The sequence below is a fragment of the Suricata suricatta genome, chromosome X (assembly GCF_006229205.1).
Source record: "Suricata suricatta isolate VVHF042 chromosome X, meerkat_22Aug2017_6uvM2_HiC, whole genome shotgun sequence".
In the NCBI taxonomy this organism is placed as follows: domain Eukaryota; kingdom Metazoa; phylum Chordata; class Mammalia; order Carnivora; family Herpestidae; genus Suricata; species Suricata suricatta.
Window position 1 is genome coordinate 109,337,257 of NC_043717.1, and position 21,084 is coordinate 109,358,340.

Genomic DNA, 21,084 nt, shown 5'->3' on the forward strand with positions numbered 1-21,084 from the left:
GCCAGGTGGCGGGGACAGCTCAGGGCCTCACTTTCCCCTTCCATGACCCTTACCTGCTCCACGCGTTCCTCCTGGGCTTCCACCAAGGAGGCAGTGCACTTGGTTTTCTGTTTTTTTCTGTAAGCAAAAAGACTAAGCTAGAGAGGTAGGGAAGGCTGGCCTGGTTCCTCTCTCTTGTCCCTTTCTGGAAGAGAGGGTTTGATTGTTAGTGAATGGCCTGGGGCCAAGGTGCTCTAAGAGTTGACTGCCGGCAAAAGAATCAGGGCATCTCAGATCAGCTAGTTTACCTTGTGTCCATTTTATAGATAAGAACACTGAGACCCAGAGGCTGGCTCACCGTGGAGCCCAGAGCAGGGGGCTCAAGGATTGCTTGTGATGAGCATGTGCTGGGCACAGGGCCGTTTCCTGGAGGGTTACCAGAAAGGTAGCTGCCCAGACAGAAGGCGCCGAATCAAGTGTCACTGAGTGTTATCAACAGGATCTGCAGCAAATGGGCTCTGTGGCTGAATTGTTTGGATGGGGGCAGGGGAGCCAAGAGCCTTGTCCTCCTTGCAAAGGCAGAGTGATACCTGGCCTCAGGAAGACTGAATGCTCAGCATCTCTGTCTGCTCTGCTACTTCCGAGCTTGGGGGCGCCGGGGCAGCTCCGTCAGTCCAAGGGGGTAACACACCAGGGCTCTTCCCCACCTAAGGCTGCTGGGGGTTCAGATAAGGTCAGTTTGAGTGGGCCTGGCCTCTGGAACATTTGATATGCGGTAGGAATTGTGTTCTCACCGAGCTGTTTGCACGGAGCTCTCTCTGACGTTGTGGACGGCAATGCGTCTCAGGATCACACTCCATGAACCCTGACAGAGAAATTCCCTCCCACCCCATCCAGCAGTGGTTGAGGCTTCCTGCGCCTGGAACCAGTCTTGCTTTGGTCTCATGGCCCTTTAGATTTCTGGTCATGGCACCTGGCTGGAGACTGGAAGCAGGGTCTCGTGGACAGATTGGTAAGCCTGGGCGGTGGGGAAACGCTCTGTATTCCTGCTTCCTCCTCACCAGCTCACATAATTCTGGGCAAGCCTGGGGGAGAGGGGAAGCAAGGGATGTACCTACCTTCCCTCGGTCTCCACTGCCTCATCTGAAAAAATCACGGGCAGCCCAGAGGCCAGCTCAAAGGCCCTGCTTGCCACGTAGAAGCGACCAGCTAGGACATAGATTGCTGGATGCTCTGCTGCCTGTGCTGTTTGCTGTTTGTCTCATTACCCCTGGGCCATCCCCGGATGGGAAGGAGCAGACGCACCTCACTCATCCTACCCCCTTCCCTCAGTTATCAGCCCCAGCCCTTCCGCCTTCCCGGCCCGGCCTTCAGATGCCCTGGCCTACCTGGGGGCCCTATACTCAGCTATTGTAAGTTGATGGAAGATACCAGAGCAGCACACAGCAGGTGCTTCAGATCTGTTGGTTTCCACCCTTTGGACATTCACAAGTCCGCAACAGGTGGCCCGTTTCCATATTGGGTGCTGCAGCTTTGAGTGGCATAAACACAGGGGGCCATGGGAGCCTGGAGCAAGGGAGCAGCCCTGACTGGGAGGATCAGGGAAGGCTTCCTGGAAGAGGAGGGCTTGGAAGTAAGGGAAGGAGCTCAGCAGCTGCCAGGTGAAGGCGTATATATCCACTGGGGCTCCGTGAGTCTAGCCTTCCCCTTGTTCCTGAAAGACCAAAGCCAGTTCTTCCTAAGCTCCTATATGTCCCATCCAGAGCTGGGCAGTGGGGGCCTGGAGGGAAATCAGAGGCAGGCCTTGCCCCAGGGAGTGACAGGCTAGCTTGGGAGACGGAAAGCCACTCAGTAGGGAGCAACCACCAGCATCGAAATTGTCCACCTCACTTCCTCGTCAACGAGAGTCCAGAGGACCTGGACCCCAGGGGTGGACAGTGTTTCACCTCAGCCTCCCTCAGCAGGTCTGGTGCCCCTTGTGTTTCTGCCTAGTGCCCATGTAGCCTCCTGAGATCCAGCAGGGCACATAGGCATCAGTAGCTGTCCTCAGTTGCCTGGCAAGAAAAGTCCCAAATCTGGCTCAATGCACTCTGGAGGCTGGAAGCCTGCCTTCTTCCTTTCCCACTCAGCCTCCACGGGTGACTGATCCCTTTGGTCTGGATCTTGCTTCAAGCCACAGCCCATAAGGTGCCAGCTCCTACATAGCACCAGCTTTCTTTCTGCTTGCTGAGCCCTGAGGCTGCCCCCACTGCCAGGCACTCCTGGCATGGGCTAGAACCACAGCTGGAGAAGAGCAGAGCCATTTTCCATGGCTTCAGAGCTTTGAGCAGCAACCCACATGGTGCCCCAGGCCTCTGGCTCCTGTGGTTGGGATCCTTCAGGGACTGTGCATTCCTTTCCCCTGCGCCTGCAGAGAGGTGGCTGATGCCAGGACAGGGGCAGCGTACCTGGGGGACCCACACGCCTGAGAGAGATGTTCAGGAGAGGTTGGCCTCATTACTTCTGAGGCTCAGCGAGCTGACAGGAGAGTGATGAAGTGGAGCAGAGAGATGAACAGTAGTAGAGTGTGTGATGGACCAGGGAGGTGCCTTTACAGCCTAGTGATAGGAGAGCAGCTCAGAGTTCAGATGGGTTCAAATCCCAGCTCAGACACCGTCGGTTGTGCAAACCCGAGTGCACCACACGACCTTCGGAGGCCTCGGTTTCATCACCTGTAGAGAAGTGTCCTCCTTCAGTGGCTGTGATGGCCAAGGCTGAGGATGGGGCCAGCTTGGGAGGCACATGGGCTCCCCATCTAAAGAATAATGGTTTAAAGGTCACTGCCAGTCTGTACCAGTGATGCATATGGTGTCTACCCACAGTTAAATATTTGCCGCAAAACACTTAATTCTTAGATTCACTTCTGGATGCCTACTAAAATCTGATTTGCTTTCTTTTTTTAAAAAAATAATGTTTACTGTTTTAATTCTTAACGGTTTATCTTGGATTAATTTAAAACTCACAGAGAAGTTGTGAAAATGGTACAAAGCACTCCCTCAAAGTCTCATCTGGACCCCCCACTGTGAACTTTTGTGAGAATTTTCTTTAGAAAGGGGGAAGTTGACCTAGGAGCACTTTTGTGACAGTATGTTCGTTGAGGAGTGGCCATGGGGGCGTCAGGGAGTGGGCAGGGCTTGTAGCAGTTCTTTTTTCCAAAAGGGAAACTGAGGCACAGAGAGGTACCCACCCGAGACTCACTCGAGCATTAAGAATGGAGCCAGGCTACTTTGTCTCACCGATAACCACGCATGCGCTTGCTAAACGTTTTCTGGTTACTTGCCTGTGTTGGACACTGAGGCACAGCCCTGACTGAGAACTGAGAAGGGCTTGTGGGCGGGGGGCGGAGCAGGAGGGACAGGTCTGGGTGGAGAAGGGACTGGAAAATGAAAGGTTAAGAGGCCCTATTGTCAAACTCTAATGTGGAGAGGCAACAACTTACATCTAAACACATGTCCCAGGGGTTTTGGATTCTGGAGGGACCCAGAGGCCACTTTCCGAACCACTGCCTAGCTTTTTCCCGTGGGGAGTGTGCTCATTTCCCACTGCAACAGGGAACCAAGAAGTGGAGCCACTGGTGGTGGCAGTGGAAGTGGCTGTGGAGCTCCATGGCCATGCCCTGGGTCAGAGAGGCAACCTGGCCTCTGGGGCCAGTGGTGGGCACACCTCGTGCTGCTGCAGGCTGTTGCCGGTGGTCCTGGCCTTGGACCTCTTAGTCTGGTTCCTGTGATAATTGGTTCAGCACACCATTTTTTTTTTTTACTGTTGTTTTTATTTATTTTAGAGAGAGAGAGAGATGGCATGAGCAGGGGAGGGTCAGAGAGAGAGGGACACACAGAATCGGAAGCAGCCTCCAGGCTCTGAGCGAGCCGTCAGCACAGAGCCCGACGCGGGCTCGAACCCACGAACGATGAGATCATGACCTGAGCCGAAGTCGGACGCTTACCCGCCTGAGCCCCCGGGCGCCCCTCAGCACACCGTTTTCTGATGACTAGGTCCGCTCTCCAGAGAGCTTCATGTGGCAGGGGTTCCAATCATAAGAACGAGTGAAAACGCTTACGTCGGGCAATGCCTGCTTTAGACTAAAAAAACAAAGCGAAAAGCCAGGGTCTGTCTCACCACTTCTGCCCGATGAGCTCCTACGCGTTCTTCCGTTCTTTTGGGAAGGCCTGAGCCAAGGGCACTTTCTTGGGAAATGCAGCACTCTGGCAGTGCCCTAGAAGGGCTGCAATAGGCTCCTGTCTGTCTGTCTGTCTGCCCAGTACCCAGTCTGACTGTCAAGGTTCCATAAATGCTTGTTGAATAAAGGAAAGTGTGGCCTTAAGCAAATTCTTTCTCCTCTCTGAGTCTCCGCATTCTTATCACAAACTGGGGGCACTGGTAATAGGTAAGGGTGGACAGGAAGGGGAGAGAGTAGCTGGGAGGGGGCCTGCCCAAGGTCAGCTGGGGTGGGACATGTTGCTGGTGGGGGGAGGGGGCTGCTACCTCTTTTCCCCTTGAGCTTTAGTAACTAGGACAAAAGGAATTCTTTGGCCTTTGGCCGGTGTGAGTCAGGGGCAAGTGGGGGATGGGGACTTGTGTGTCACCAAGCCTGCTTTGGCAAAGGCTGCATAGGTGGCTGTATTGAGCGTATAGGGGTATTCCTGAGGAGGGAGTTGGTTGAGGTAGGGGTGGGCTCTATCACCCCTGAGTCCCTCTCAACCCCTTTGGCTGTCTGTGTGCAGATGAGGACAGCCTGTCAGCCCCACTGGCATGAGCTTAAGGTCACCTTGGCTCCCAGGCTTCAAGGATATAGAGGGTGAGGGACCAAGCCAGCCCGGGCCCTGCAGGAGAGCGCCCAGGGTCTCTCTGGGACTCTTCTTACGCTACAGCACGAGCACGGGAGGTGGAGGCCCCGGGAACAGTGGGAATAATTCCTATAGATGGCTCTGGCAAGGGTTTCTCATCGGGGTGAGGGCTCATGGGCCCTGCTATCCCCATCATTTCAACCCCGCCCAGACAGTTGGCCTCCACAGAGCATCTCAGAGGGCCCTGCCAAGAAGTCCTTGCGGGCCCCTGAGGCCAAGCCACCTCTGAAATGGCCCAGTCACCCAAGAAGTCACTTGTATCCAGCCTCTGGAGAACTAGAAAATGTGCACAGGAGAGTCAGGAGGAATACTGGCCCGTCAAGAGTGCCAGGCAGCTATGGATCCCTTTGCCCCCTTGGGACTTGAGCTCTATGCTGCCTTTGGAGAGAGCTGGCCCGCGTCAGACCCTGAGACACCTGCCTCCTAGGGCCTTCCAGCACTGACGCCGAGAAGTCTAGATTCTGGGGTGTTGGGGGTGGGCTAGGGGAATGTGAAATTCCAGACTTCATGTAGAACTCATTTACCTGTAAAGCACATTTACAAATATCCCCCCCTCAAGACATTCTTTTTCCATATTACATTTTCCCCTCTGTAATCCAAATCTCTTCCAGCTCTTTTTTCCATGTGGTGCACCTCCTTCCTTCTGCCTTATTAGCCTCCATGTGGGCTTCCCTAGGACTGGAGCATCACATGCAGGTCAAGGTGCTGTGCTCCACTGGGGTTCCTGGGAGCTGTGGGCTGAGCAGCAGACTGGGGAGCTGTGACATGACCCAGCTGCTCAGCCATTGCTCTGGCAGGCCTCTGAATGGCCCCTTCCAGGAGGAAAGCAACCTGTCTGCTGATCGTCCTCTTGCCAGATACTGAGACTGGGAATCAGAATGTCCTCACTCAGGAGACCTGGCCACAGGAGACTGCTTCATAAAACGTTTGATCGTTCTAGCCCTTGGCTGCCTGAGTGTTGGCCTGGGTCCAAACCTAGACATCAGGCCAAGTGCCTTCAGAAAGGACTGGGTGAGGGCACCCAAGCAGGGTGTGGAGACCACACTCCCTGACTTCTGGCGTCCCAAGCCCCTTCACACTCCATGCTATATCCTGCCTGTGGCTTCGCTCCATTCATCTCTGTATCTAGGCCTTTCTCAGCCTGGCATATGGAGTGCATGCCAACTCATCCTTGTACTTCCTGCTGCAGCCTCCTGGGAGCGCCTGTCCCACAGCCTGCCCCGCATCTTAGGCCTTTGACCTCTGGGGGCTGTTGCAGAGGGAGGACAGGACAGGGAGGTAAGGTCTCTGAAAACAGCACCGCATGGGGTCCCATGGACCTGCTGATGAGCAGAGGGGCTGCACTGTGACTCATGCCTTCCCCCCATGACTGGGGACTTTCTCTTCAACCCGAGAAAGTGACATGTCCAGTGACTTGTTTTGACAGAACCATAACTTGGACTCCTTGTCTAGTGGTCTTTCATTTGCACCCGACTTTCAAGAGACATCACAGATGTGTGGCTTCTTGGCCTTGGCCAAGTCTTGCACATCTCTGTCAGCATGAGTGTGCCTCTCTCTCCCGTGGAATGACAGGTAATGAGCCCAGCTGGCTTGGCTCTAAAGCTACCTGAACAAGCATGGTCTCCTACCCCCTTTTTAGCTTCTGTTTCTGGTGCTTACAGGACCTCTAGCGCACAGACTCGACTACCTTGATGTTGCCCTTCCCCTGGTAACCCACACCTACCAATCCTAGTATAGTTCATTACCCTGAAGGGGATTAAGAGGGGCCTCTCATGGGCATTTATGCACAAGGGAGGACTCTAACCTTGAAGCTCAAAGGCATTTCCTAGGACCTGGATGCCCATTCCAGAAGGTGGGCGTAAGCAACAGGGTCTTTTCTTCAGGCTCTCCCCCCATCTTGGGGCCGCGGATGGCTCTGGGTCTAAAGGGAGAAGTTACACTGGGAATGAGCAAGAGTCTCATCCCCGTGCGCAGAATCCCCCATTACCAGTTGGGCCAGAAGGGAGGTGTGGAGTGATTCTGGCCAGGAGAGCTAGACCTTGGGGTTGTAGAGCCCAACGTAGGCTGCTAAAGGGAGGCAAGAAGGAACAGGTATGACAGCTGGAGTCCTCCTTGCAGGCTTTGTCTTTCCGTAGTTTAGTCATTGATACCCCCACCCAATGATGGGGAGCCAAGGTCCCATGGGAAAAAGGAGTGTCCTTCCTGTCAGGCCAGCTGACTTCTCTGAGGCCATCTGAGAGCGCCCAGCAGAAGGGTCAGAACTGGCTGGGGTTACTCATCTTAGAAGCAAGTTGTTTGATAGACAAGGTGATTTTCATCACTTCACCTCTTCCCTCGTGACCCAGATGGGAGCCCTTATGTTTTGCTGAAGTGATTCTGGGGCTCTGCCTCCCTCAGGGCTCCCTGCTTTGGAGCCCCATGAAAATGCTCACAGACAGGCCTTTACTCAAACGTGGCCTGAGGTTGGCCCAGCAACCGGCCCATGTACTGGGCAGCCCAAGGCCTTGATGCCTTCATGTATATGTCACTTGCCACATCCATATTTTGTCACTGGATTTGGGCATATGGGCCCTTCATGGGGTTATGTCTTCTTGTCCTCTCCCACCGCTTCCTCAGCCAACTCCTGACTCACACCTAAGGGGTCTACCCAGAGCTGAGTTACATACAGGCTCAGGTTCCAAAAGACAGAACTGCGTGTGATCCCCACCAGCCAGGGGTGGGGCCCACAGAAAGGTGGTACACATAGGGAGACCCAGCCAGGCTCCCCCTCAGCCCTCTGGGTACACATGGTCAAAACTCATCTCTGGGGAAGAAGCCCCGCCTCTTGTTCTGTCTGTGCTGTGCCCACTCATGCTTGCTCAGTGTGGCCAGCGCCCAGCACACACGCATTCAGACAAGTCCCAACGCCTGTGTCCTTTGGCTGCGGCTCCTTTGTGTGCAAAGCTAAGGGTGTTTTGTTCTTCTTCCATCCCAGTTTGCCTTGGAGATCCCTGCCTGGCACCCAGCATTCCCCCATTCCCCAGCCACCCATTTGTTGTCAACAAGCCCTTGGTACAAAGATCCCAGGCCAGAGATGCTGGCGCTGAGGTGGGCCCATGGGACAGATGTCCAGGCTGTTTGTGTTCACAGGCCCAGCCACCTTGCCTGCCCGTTGGTGTTCACCCAGTTGTCTGGAAGAAGCCAGCCCATCCCAACTGTGCTGGGGGAGGTGGGGAGGGGCATTTGGGTCCTGGGGCAGGCTGGCATGAGAGCAGCAGCAGACTGAGGACTCCAGGATGCGTGACACTCAGGGTCCAGAGACAGCCACCAGGGCAGATGCCCCGCCAGGTCCAGGGCTGCTGTGGTATCTGCCTGAGGTGGACTCTGTACCTCTACTCCATCTTCCTCTTCTGTGGTTTCCTTTTCCTTCCAGGTTAGTGGGAAATACAGACATTTTTAGTGTAGTGTGAGTCAGAAAGCGACTAGCCAAGGGGCTGTGGGACTTGAGGGCTCCTCTGGGACATGCTACCTGGGCAGAGGCTCCAGGCCATTCAGTAAAGAGGTAGCTGCAAGGGCAAAGAAACACAAGCCTGCTTGAGAAGAGGGGTGTGCACAACACGGAGAGTCAAGCTGGGCGGCAATTCTAGAAAATTTTCTCTGAATTAGCCTTCTCATCTTGGAGGCAGAGCACGTCCTTGTAGGGCAGAGCCCCTCCTCCTGCTGCTTCTCTCTCCATCTCTGTCTCCTCATGCATCAGCCAGGGATTTGCGTCACTGTCTTGCAACTCCCTGGCTCCCTCCCTTCTGCCTGCGTCTGCTCCTGCTTGCATTAGCTCCAGCTCCACTCCCTGGCCACACCAGGCTGGCTACTGCCTCCCTCATTGGCTCTTTCCTTCTTTATATCCAATCAGGGCCAGAGGCCCCTTCCCTGGGAGGTTGCTGGAAAGCCTTGAGAGGCTTCAGCAGCTGGGGGCAAGGTGCATTCAGAGGCCATCTGCATCAGGAGGGCCTGTCCCCATCTGCCCACTCATCCTTGCTAAGGATGCTCCTCCTTCCTACCCCAAGAAACAGCTGCAGGCTAATGGAAGAAGGAGAAAGAAATGTGTGAAGGGCCAGGAGAGTGGGCTGGGGGCACCCATCTAGTGTCTGAGGTGGCCTGGCCTGCTCAGGAGAACTTCTTATATTTGGTCCTGAGCTGCCATGAGACAGGCTGGTATAGGCCGGGGATACGGCTTTGCTTGGACTTGGCACAAGGGGTTGCCCTCTGAGGGACAGCTAGGGTGGAAAGTGGCTGATAAGCCACCTGTTCCTTTAATGGTCCAGGCCAGGCCCCTAAGGAGGGCAATATAACAATTCCTAAGGCACCAGGAGACTTCCTGTCAAGGTAGAAGCAGGAACTGTAGTACTGAAAGAGTATACAGAGAGCTATCCTAACTAGAGATGCACTCACACAGGCCATTTGGAAGATTAGGACCCAACAACATCATGACACCTTAACTATGGGATGGAAAAGAGCTGGTGCCAAATTCTAGGCAGTGACAATGCTGTGGCTTGGGAATACCCTGCCAGGAGGAGACCCAATGAGCAAGTTCATGGGCTTCATGGCTTGGCACCACTTTATAGATGAGGAGGTTGAGATCCAGACAGTGGGACAGTGTCACAGCCGTGTGAAGCCTCTTAGAGATGAGGAGCAAAGATGTGAGCTGTCAGGCCAGGTGGCCCTTCCCTGATGGCCAGGGAAGCCTAGGAGCCTGTGAAAGAAGCCCAAGTGCCCCAAGGAATAGGAAGACTAGAAGTGGGGTGGGAGACACCTTCAAAATGCATACTTGTTCTCTTTCCCATCCAAGCTGTGTGTAAAGAGGACCCAGGATCCTGGAGGAGGTAGTGTGTGTGCCCACGGGCAACAAAGCTCTGCTCAGAGCAGCCCAGGGGGGCCCCAGAGGCCTAGGGTGCCTCCCCCAGGAAGTCTACCCCGGAGGAAGGAGAGAATTCCCCATTGCATCCATTGGCTCTCCTCACTTCCCAGCCCTTCCTTGGCACTGCTCACCTTGCGTCAACTTTTGAGATCCATCATTAGCCTTCCAAGCAGCCCCGCTCCCATTTCATTTGATTAAACCACTGTTTGTTTAGTCTTTATCACACAACGTTCATGATAGGAAAAATAGAATACACAGAGGACCAAAATATTTTGGTATATATCCATTCAGATGTTTCTTTCCTTGTTCATTGTAATGTACATATATTTTTAAGTAAACGGCACCATCTTACACCTTTTTTAAAATTTTTTACTTAATGTTATATGGGAACCATATACATGAAGGCTTGTTAAATACCATTACATATCCATATCATTTGTAATAAATGCATAGTGTTTGCTCAAATAATGAATCATACTGTGTTTAAATATCACTGTTGGGAATTTAGATGACTGCCTAATTTTTACCATTATACTCAACACTGGGACACCACCCCTCTTGTACACTTTGTTCTGCTTACTCATTTGTCTCCTTAGGAGAGATTGCTGTGAGGGGAGCTGCTGGACCAATGGTCTTAGCCTCTCAAGGCTTTCGATGCATATAGAGATTTGTCCTCTGAAAAGATGCATCCGTTCGCCTGCCCACCAGCAGTGTGCGAGTGCTACCTGGGAAACCTACTCCTGAGTGGTCTGCGCCCCATTCTTCACAGCTGTTCCTGTCTGTAGCGAGGGTTTTTCCAGCTGTCCATTGATTGGGGACGAAGGGGATGGTGGGTCTCAGAAGAGACCTGGGTCCGAGGAGAGGTGGCAATGTATGGGTAGTCAGAAGCATGGCTTTTTCCAGACTCTAGTGCAGATAATCAGTGCAGGGTATGTGTTGGGGTGTGAGGGGGTGTCTGGGTTTTGTTCTTTCTGAGGCTAGTGGAGGGAGCAGGTCTTATCTGGGAAGACTTTGATCAACAGTATCAAGGCACCCAGGTCAGAAGAGGGGAGAACCCAGGAGGAGTAGGAGCTGGCAAGACAGGTGGGCCTTGATGGAGGAGCAGGGCTCAGCTCAGCAGGAGGAGTTGGAGGGCATCCCAGGTGGGAGTGATCAGCATAAGCAAAGGCATTAGAATTACGGTGGCAGGGCCACCTTCTAGGGATAGTGAGATACATGGTCTTCTTGGAGCACACTGTCAACATCAAGGGGCATTTGTGAGAAAAGTAGCTGGGTCCAGGGACTGGAGACTTTCCCCCCAGGCTTAGAGATGGAGAACAGCCAGCAGAAGCCGAGTGAGAAGTGAGGGCTGATGTGGGCCAAGCTGTGGGAAGGAGGCACAGATGAAAGAGGGGGCAGGGAGAGGAGGGACTGGTGAAGTGGAGGGAAAAGCCAACTCTGCAGGTAGGACATCGATTCAGACCTCATGTGTCCATCTGTCTGGCTGGGGTTCATCCTTTTAAAGGCCTCTTGTTCCAAAGAGATGCCTTCTTCAATCCCATGGGAAGACTACTTCTTGACATTTTCAGATTTACTGTCCCATCAAAAGAGGACATTTGCCTTCTGAGATGCAGCATCAGCCCTGCCCTTTGCCTGGCGAGGTGGAGCAATAAGCCCTGGGTCTCCTGACTGGGGTCTTAGTTGTGCACGTGGGACCTAAAGCAACCCCACCCTCCCTTGCCCTGGGCTCTTACATGTGTCCATGCCCCTTTGGCCAGGAAGTTTCCAGTGACCCCCGGCCTCTGTCATTTTGCATGTGTGAGTCTGTTCTGATTTTGGAGGTGGCTCATTTGGTTCTGATTTGGCAGGAAACTTCTAGGCAATGTGGTAAACAGGTTTGTCAAGGGGAAACTGATGAATTTCTGAGGGAACCTAAAGACTCAGCAGTAGGAGGCCTTGAGCTGGGGCCCAGAGAAGGTGCGGGACTGGCCCGACGTCCCACAGTCAGTCAGCAGCACCAGGAGACTGAGGGGCCAAGATCCTAGGTGGCAACTGCGTCTGTGTGCCCTTCCCAGTGGGGCTACTCCACAGGCTGCTGGGATGGGACAGTTGAATGTATGTGGTCCAAGGATCACCTATGGAATGAGTTCTGTTCAATAGAACTCTGACATAGCAGCCTTGGTGCAGGGGCTGGCTAAACAGTGGGGCTGCCATTTGCTGTGATGAGGTGCCATTCCTGGCACGCAGCAGCTTTGGGCCTCCTGGGCTGCTCATTCAGTGCAGTTTATGGGGAAGCCAGCTCTTGCTGACGTGGCAAATTTGGTTTGCTCTTGGCCCTTGCCTTAACCATTTTAGTGTGCCCTTGACCTGTAAGGAAACATGTCCAGGCCTTGCTAGCTGGCAGCAGGGCCTGGCTCTGGAGGGGCCCAGAGGGTGGCAGGCTCCTAAGGGGGAGGTTGCTCTACCTTAGGACTGTGCCAGCAGGTCCCAGGCCCCTCCTTCCTATCATGCCCACTTGCCTGAATCTCCAGTCCTTCTCTTGAGGCCCACAACTGGCCCACAGTGCTAGTTGTGGCAGGCCAGGGCTAGGATTAGACCCACAAGATGGGCCTTCTGTCTCCCTGCAGCACTGGGCCGTTCCCAGCCTGGATAGTTAGCTTGGTCACCCCAGTCCCTTCTGAGACAAAGACCTTCACAGTGCTATGAAGGCCTTGGAGACCCCCGTGGTCCACTTTTCACTGGCCACAGGAGGGAAACACATGGCTCATGGGCAGAGAGGAGGCAAGGAAGGAGAGCAGGGCAAGAATAGAGAGAGGAAGAGAAAGCAGAGCACAACAGCAATCCCTTACTAGATTCTAACCCTCACCTGGTCCCTGAGCACTACTAGAAGTTGTAGTGGGCTTTCCCCACTGAAGATGGAGCAATCCCCTGACCGACACGGGCCGCACACTCTCAGGCTTCGGTGGTTCTTACTGAGGACTGCTGACAGTCCCCTCTCCCAGTGAAGACAAGTTGAGACTCACTGCTGCTTAGCTCCTGTCCAGCTGCCAGGTGGTGGCAGGCATTTGCAAGAACATTGATGCATTCTGCCTTCATAGCAGTCCTGAGGGTAGACTTTTTAAAATCCCATGTTACAAATGAAGACAGTGAGGTGGACTGGACACATTAGCTGGCTGGCCCAAGGTCTGTCAGACAGCTACTAAAGACCAAGAGAGATCGTCCAACTCCAAAGCAGCTGGTCTCCCAGCCCCCTCCCTTCCTAGAGCCCCTCCGAGTCTACTAGTGCCAGCCCCCAGGAATCCTGCCCTGTGGAGGCTCCACTGCTGCCACTCTTTCCTCTACACTCACCTGGGCTGGGAATCTGGCCATCAGAACTCTCTGGGGGGTGGGGGGGGAGTTGTGATCTACCCTTTAAGCTAGCTGTTGAACAGACAGCCTCATGGCAGCCCATTCCCCAAGTGAGCAGCTCTAGGCAGACAGGTGGTTTTACCACCAGCCAGTGGCAGGTCCGGTGTGTGCTCACTCCCTGTCCTCTGCCCACCACCCAAACTCTACCAACTCTTGCTTCCCGATAACCAAAGGGCAGTCAGGGACCACATGATGACCTGTGAGCCATTATCAATGCATGAAGTGAAAAGCCATGTGCTTGCCTTTGGCCCCAGGAGCGCTGTTGAATCAACTGAGAAGGAATCTGCAGAGCAAGTGCCATGAGTGTCTCAGCTCTTGGAGGCAGCACCAAAGGTGAGACCTGGACTCCCTCTTCTCCCAGGCTTGGTGTGTGACCTGCCTTGCAGGGGCCACAAGCACTGAAGCCGGATGGGAGCAGCATATCTGGAGGGCTGGAAGGGAGGTTTCAGGGTCCTGGGGCTGGGTTCCCCTTCTCAGGCTGCCTGGCCTTGCCCCTCTTCAGGGAAGCCACTGCTACCAGGTGAGGAGGAACGCAATAACGTCCTCAAGCAGATGAAGGTTCGGACCACGCTGAAGGGGGACAAGAGCTGGATCACCAAGCGGGATGAATCGGAGGGCCACACCCTGTAAGTCCAGGAGGCTAGCAGGCCGGCAACAATGAGGTGGGGTGCGGCTGTGATCCACAGGGGCCTGTGGATACCTGGGGATGCTGACGGCCTTCCACCACTCAGACTTCAGCCGGGACATGTGGCCACAGGCCAGCTGGGGAGGGCGGAGCACAGGAAAGCAATCCAGCTGAAGGCAAGACTCAGCCAAAGTTACAGGGTGAGAAAGCCCTTGATGCCAAGTGGGCATGTACATACTTGCCTGTGGAATGTGGAGGCAGGCCAGGGAAGGAGGGGAGAGGGAAATGATGAGCCGAGTTCTTGGGGTGCATGTGCTGTACCCCATGTCACCCGCTTGGGACTCAGCAGGCAACCTCGAGGATGGAGGCTGCAGGGTGGCTGATGGCAGGGAGCCACTCCTTCAGGGTCCCTTTTTCTCCAGAGAGCTGCCCCCCGGTCGGAGTCGAGCCACATCCTTTTCATCAGCTGGGGAAGTCCTGAAGACCAGGTAAGAGGTGATGCCCGATGGCCGGTGGGTGGGCCTCATGCCGCAGTCTTCAGGGGATAAGGAGGAGCCCAAACTCATAGCACATGTCAGGATCTGCAGTGAATCATTTCAAATCCACAGGAGAGACAGGTTTTTCTGCTCTGCTCCCTCTTGGGAAAGGGAGTGCGGGTGTCACTGGGGTCAGGTCCCTGGCCTTGCTCTGTGACCTTGAGGCTGGCTATCTAATGGGCCTCCATGGTTCCAGCAGCACACTGGACATTGAGCAGTCTCCGTAGGGGGTGAGACAGCATCTCTGGGATGGTTGACTCGGCTTTGAGACTCACACGGGACTCTCCCATAGGTAGCTCTGATTGCTGAGCGAGCGCACTGAGGAATCAGTGTGTCAGAGGAGACGGACACATTTGTTTCAACGGTCTCCCAAGTTCAGGATGACATATTTTGACGCTGGCCAAAGGGAACAACCCACCCCCTCCGTATTTGGAAGACTTTTGACTATTGGTGTCTAGGTGTGCTCTGACGCGCTGCCCCATCAGTGAGTGGTGGCAGTGAAGGCAGTGACAGGGCCTTTCTCAGGTGCTGACAGAGGCAGTGGCAGCAGCTGGAAGGGAGGGATCCAAGTTCACTGCTAAGTCTCCGGGGCTGCCTCTGACAACTATGGACTTGCCCATCGCCACCCCTCCCTGACTCGGCACCCAATACCAGCCAGGTCCTGTGTTCTCTCCTCAGGGAACTGACATCTTAGCAGGGAACACAGGCATGAACCAAATAGAGAGATGGACATATAAGAGAGAATCATGGATTGTGATTATTGCAGTTGGCCAAGTTGGTGAAGGCCTGAGGATGGTGTGGTTCTCACCCTCGGCTTCTTTTTGGGGCTTTTTAGAAAGCACTTCCCGGTGCATTGTGACTCGGGGTCTAGAGCAGGGATACCCGGAAGTCTACATAAACCTTGGCTCTCCTTCTCTTCTGAAGAACGGAGTGGATCCAAGGGGCAGCCAGGGACTAGGGCCTAGCCTCCCCAAGCCAAGTGTGTTTGTGTGGTAAGATGGGGAGAAGTGAGCTTTCTTTCTCAGGTCCCACCCTAAGTGTCCTTGAAAGTTTGTCATCTGCAGGAAGCTGTCGTCTCTATTCAGGACAGGGTCTGTCATGATGCAGAACACTGCCGTTCCCACCTGCTTGAATGGGGTTCCCTTAGACCCACTACCCCCGCTTCTCAAGTCCTCAGCTACTCTCTTCCTAGACAAAAACACCATCTGCTGAATCCTCGTCTCTTGCCCTGCACCCTAAAGTCACAGCTTTCTGCTGCGTGCCACTACTGGTCCTCTGAGCCCCCTCCGTCTCTCCCAAGCAGAAGACACGCAGCATGTGCAGTCTGTTTTCCAGCCATGCCCCCTAATCCCAAACTTTCATCAAGACTGTGATGTGGGCATCTCAGGAGCTGGAGGAGAGAGGCCCCAAGGAGCAGGAAGGGTGGGGGAGCTGCCCTTGGTTCTATCCCTCGGTCCCTCATGAGCCTCCCCACAGGGGGCTGTGTGGTCAGGTCTGGGGCCTCGGGCTCTCCCTGCCGTGCCACAGCCCCAGGCCTCTGACCATGCAGCCTCCAGCTGTGAGAATAGAGGGTGGGAGCGTGGTCAGCAATCCCAGAAGACCTCTTGTTCAGGGGAGTTCTGGGGTCTGAAAGGCCAGGGGAAAGCTTGAGTTTAGAGGAGACCCCTCTGTAACAGATGCTCAGCCGTGGAACGCACCTTCCTGGGCACTTCTGTGAGCCAGGGCCATCCTGGACGGGTCCTGGTACTTTTCCTGGGGAGCGTGAGAGAGCAGAACAGGAAGCCTGGCTTTGGGTGAAAGGGCGGCTGGCTCTCTTGGGAAGTGTCCAGTCACTCTTGTTCCCCTCATTCTGGCCACACTGGGGCACCCACCAGCCAATCTACTTTGCTCACATTGAGTGTGAGAGAAAGTAGGTCATCTTCGCAACACCTCATACCTTCTTTTCCCTCGGCAGGCCTCCAAACACAAGGGCTCCCACCGGCTATATCATCCGGTAGGTGACCACAGGACCCTGCCTGCTTCCCCATACCTGCCCACACTGCTCCCTGGCTTCTCACAGGGGAGCTCACGGGGCTACTTCTTCTGGATTCTCTTATAGGGGAGTGTTCACCAAGCCCATAGACAGCTCATGTCAGCCACATCGGCAGTTCCCCAAGGCCAACGGAGCTCCAAAAAGGTGTGTGTCCTTGGGGTGAGGGCCTAGGCCAAGCACCAGGTGTGACGGCCTAGGCCAGGCTCGTGGCAGAGAGATTACTGTGTCTGTCACTGGGTGGATGGCAGCTTTCCTCCCGTGTAGGGCAGGGCCCTGGAGACTAGTGGGGACACACAGTCCCGAGTGGATGTATGACCCAGATTGGGCAGTCTAGTTTCCCAGCAGCCAGGCCTCTGGGAGACCTTGGGCCACTACCTGGCTTGCCCTGGTCTTCAGGGCAGAGACACAGGGAGGAGTCTGGGAAGGGTTTCCAGCCTTGACTTGCTGGCTGACTGCACTGAGCTATGTGCTTTACTTTACCTTCTTCCCAGAAGGCTGAAGTGGCATGTCATCAAAGCGCCTTGGTGTCAAGGGGCCTAGGTCAACGTATGGCAGGAGGGCTGCCCTGTTAAGGATGGCACAGATGATCTGTGTGTGTGCCAGGGCTGAGAGGAAAGAGGAAAGGCCACCAGCCACATTCCTGCTGGGCTATGTGGACAAATTTGGAATCACGAGGGGGCCAGGGAGTGGGCACATGAAAACTCCTTTCCTCTCCAGTGCTGCTGGTCTGCTGAGAGCAGCTCCCACTGGGCCTCCTCGGCCCTCCTCGTCTGGCTATAAGATGACCACTGAGGATTACAAGAAACTGTAAGTATGCAATCACAGAGACCCAGTTCCGTTCCCTCCTTCAAGGAATAAGCCCGACAGCAGGCCTGCTGGGGACAGCTGCTTGCTTGTGTCTGAGCATGGCCCTGGAGTGCCAGCCTGACATTCCTACCAGTTGCCACTGTGACCTGGGGCACATTGCACTTCTGATCTGAGGCAAAGCAGGGGTTCTAAGAAGCTTATAGAAGGGGCCAGTGGGTCTGGAGGAAGGGTCATGGGTCATGGCTCTGGGGCTGCTGCTGGGTGATTCTGTTTCCTGGACATGTCTCTGCACCCCTCTGGGGTGTAGGCCAGGTTGCTCTGGGGCCTAATGATCCTGAACATGCTGATAGCCCTGGCAGCCTATAAGTGATTGGCATTTGGTGCTTGAAATCTGAACTACTTCTTGGATATAAATCTTTGGGGTTCCCCTTCTGGCCCCGATCAAATAAACCCCTCACTATGGGTCCAGGGAGGGGGGTTCTGAACAGAGGCATGCATGGAATCTGCAGTTCCCAGAGGCCCCACATCTTTAAATTGCTTTATATCCCTTGTCACAACCATCCAGTGACATGGAGCAGCTAGGAAATCTTTCTGGAGATGGCGAGAGGCTTGAAATGGGTATTGGAGGACAGTTAGGGTTGGAATGAGGGGAGAGGAGAGGAGTGGCTCTCGAAGAGGAAGAAGTGGCGTAAGCAAAGGCTCGGAGGCAGAATGCCAACATGTGCTATTATTGCTCTAAGACATGAAGCCAAGCTCCTGAGGGTGGCCACCTGTGACAGGGAGCAGAGGCAGAGATGGCAGAGGAGGGGTCACAGCCAGCAGCGTCCTCACACCCTTCCCCCTCCCCCAGGGCACCCTACAATGTCAGGCGCAGCTCAGCATCAGGGGATGCAGAAGAGGAGGAGATTCCTTTCTCATCTGATGAGCAGAAACGGAGGTAACAGTGCTCGCTGGGCATCCCACGGGCAGGGACGGGGCCCAAGTTTCTGTCGACCCGTGACATAGGGATTGTGCCAGTTGCAGTGATGAAATGTACAATATGTACAATGTCAGTGCTGGCCTGCTTGCTGGAGGAGGGGCTGCCAGCCACAGGTGTCATTCACTGAGTCCCAGAACCAGCCACTCAGTGCTGGGCCGGCTCAGAAGACCCTTTTTGAGCCTTTCATGGAGCAGAACATAGGTAATGACGGTCTGGGGAAGGTCTCAACTGTGGGTGGACAGAGTATACAGAGGGAGGTGCTGTAGGACTTTATATCAATTTGCTCAAAAGGGTGCTGAGCAAATTAGACCACAACTGGCCATCCTCCTGGGAAGAGCCCTTTGTGTATGTGCCGTGTGTGCTGTGTGTGTGCTGTGTGTGCTGTATGCTGGGCAGGCCCTGCATGCCTGGGTGGCAGGGCCATGCTCTGGAGGTGCCAGTGCCCCTCCCCCCAAAATGAGGCCCAGGTGCTTGGGCAGCAGCTAGGCTCTGAGGGGACCCCCTGGGCTGAGCCTGCCGCCAGTCGCAATGTCTGTTGGGCCCTCTGTGCCTTAGGAAACATAGCAAAGCTCCTGTGCTGAAGGTCTGGCAGATGGGCAATCTTAAGGGTAGAGTCTATAGTGGCAGTGGTCCCGGGCCTGGGAGGTATGGGGAAGAGCCGGAAGCTCAGGAGCCAGGCTGCTGAGCATTGACTGCCCACTCCGCCATCAGCTATTGTGTGTGATCTCACACAAGTCACTAAAGTTCCCTGTGCCTCAGTTTCTTCCTTTGTAAACTGTGAGTGATACTAGCACCAACTTTCCTAAGTTGTAAGGACTCAATGAGCCAGTATGGATTCGTAGCATTCAGCACAGGGCCAGGCCCATAATCTATGCGGGATAAATGTGGGTTGCCCTTCCTTTGGTCTCTATGTTTCCTTGCCTCCCTGGAGTGGCCCTGAGCCATCCTGGGTAGCTGCTGGGCTACGCTGGCAGAGTGAGTCCTGCCTTATGCCATTAGATACCCTCTCTCTGTGCCACTGCAGGTCAGAGGCTGCAAGCAGCGTGGTGAGGAAGACAGCTCCTCGGGAGCACTCGTACGTTCTGTCAGCAGCCAAGAAGAGCAGCAGGTGAGTCACGCAGCCAGAGACACAGCAGGCCGGCTTCTGGGTAAGCTCGGCTACCGACCGACTGCCCTCCCTCCTCCTAGCCAGACCTTCCGAGATGCTCGGATGTTCTTTCTGGAAAAATGAGAGGTCTGCCTCCTGCCATCAGGGCTAATGAGGTACTGTGAGTGAGAAAGAGAGAGGCCCAGGACCCTATAAATCAGAGTGTTCATGATGTCACTTGTTCATGGGTTTGGTCCAACACGTTGCCTTTCTGCTTCCTTTCCAGCAGCCCTGCCCAGGAGATGCAGGCCCCGTTCATTGCAAAGAGGTAAGTGTCCACAAGGGAAGCCTTGCAAGCCTCTTGCTGGCTGCAGAGACGGCCTCCTGACAGCAGGAGTGGACTCTGGGCACCACGGAAAGCAGGTGCAGAGTGGAAAGGGGCCCCGTCCCCGAGCGAGGGAAGTTGTGAGGGCCTGGTAACGTCTGTCTGGAAGCCAGATGAGCAACGTGGTGGATATGGTGGCACTTGTGGCCTCAGCAGGCAGTTCTGTGTAGGCAGGATCTAGCTGATGAAACATAGCTTGTGGCTGGAAACTTCCACTTGTTAACAGGGTTAGACCCCTGACCCCCAACAGAACCTTAGTATTTCCAAGGGCTTCTGGGATTCTGAAGCAAAAGTAGCTACCAGGCTGAAAGGAGTCGTTCCCCTGCCCTCCCTCCCACCCTACCAGGGACGGGCTGGACAATGCCTCGGCAGGAGGGATTATTGGGCTGGGGTCCAGAGTCTTTTCATTGGGAGTCTCTGCCTGGCCAGGTCCTTGGAAGTGACCATGATATTGGAGATGGGCCCTAAAGGGTGAACAGAAGTCAACAGGAAATTGTCAATACATTAGGGCACTCCAGTTGAGTGAGAGAGGAGTGTCCCCATCAGTTGAGACAGAATATCTTCTGGGAGAGACTATGTGGGGAGCACAGGGAAGAGACTTCTGGAAAGTTAAATTTTAGGGACATTCCATGAGGTAAACAAGGAAAGCATCGATGACGAGGTGGCAAGTGAGCTGAGAGCTGGAATAAGTGAGGAAAGGGTGATGGCAGCACAAAAGAGAAACTGTCCCTGGCTTCTCTCCCAGCTTCTGGTGGCGGCAGATAACCCTTGGCATTCCTTCTTATAAGGACCCTGGTTATTGGATTTAGGGCTCACCCTGTTTTGATATTATGTTGACTACACCTGCCAAGACCCTATTTCCAAATAAGGTCACACTCACAGGTTCCAGGCAGACATGGATTTTGGAAGGACACTATTCAACCTGATATGCTGTCCTTCATCCCAAACTGGAGTTGCTGAACCTTCAGGCTGGGCCACCTCATGGCCATAGACAGCACTGAAGGAAATCACATCCTTCAGGACCAGCGAGCTCCAGGGTAGCTGAGCAGACCGCAGGTGCCCTGTGGACAGGCAGTGCATGTGTTTCTCTTCTTGCCCGAAGGGTTGAGGTGGTGGACGAGGACAGGCCTTCGGAGAAGAGCCAGGCTCCACCTGCTCTAGCAAGATCCTCTCCTGGCTTGAGCAGGTAATCATTTACTCATCTCTGCCTGGGGCTTGTGGCTGCCACGCTTGCCTGCCGCTGGTACTGTGGAAGCTCTGCTAGGTCATCTCCTTGCAGGGCCTCCGGGTCAATGTTCCCATGTGCCCAGTGTCAAGACGGGGCACAGAAATCAGTAAGAGCTTTCTGGCTGGATGTCCTAAGGCTAAAAGGAGCAAAACAGTCGGGCCTCCAGGGACAGTACATCACTCTTGTCTTTTTAATGTGTCAACTTAACCCAGTGGTGGACATAGCATTCCAGGAAAAAGTACTAACCACAGGGTTTGAGAAG

General features: G+C 54.5%; 1 protein-coding gene across 1 annotated transcript in view; it reads left to right on the plus strand.

The window, feature by feature from the left end:
• Positions 1–21,084, plus strand: part of ZNF185 (zinc finger protein 185 with LIM domain) — an 86,649-nt gene that overhangs the window by 23,052 nt on the left and 42,513 nt on the right. Inside the window, exons 2-11 of the mRNA XM_029929884.1 lie at positions 13,398–13,476; positions 13,646–13,769; positions 14,191–14,256; positions 16,259–16,297; positions 16,403–16,480; positions 17,054–17,143; positions 17,994–18,080; positions 19,147–19,230; positions 19,496–19,537; positions 20,697–20,780. Of these exons, the coding sequence (XP_029785744.1) occupies positions 13,443–13,476; positions 13,646–13,769; positions 14,191–14,256; positions 16,259–16,297; positions 16,403–16,480; positions 17,054–17,143; positions 17,994–18,080; positions 19,147–19,230; positions 19,496–19,537; positions 20,697–20,780 (728 nt within the window). The 5' untranslated portion in view covers positions 13,398–13,442. The remainder of the gene's footprint in view (positions 1–13,397; positions 13,477–13,645; positions 13,770–14,190; positions 14,257–16,258; positions 16,298–16,402; positions 16,481–17,053; positions 17,144–17,993; positions 18,081–19,146; positions 19,231–19,495; positions 19,538–20,696; positions 20,781–21,084) is intronic.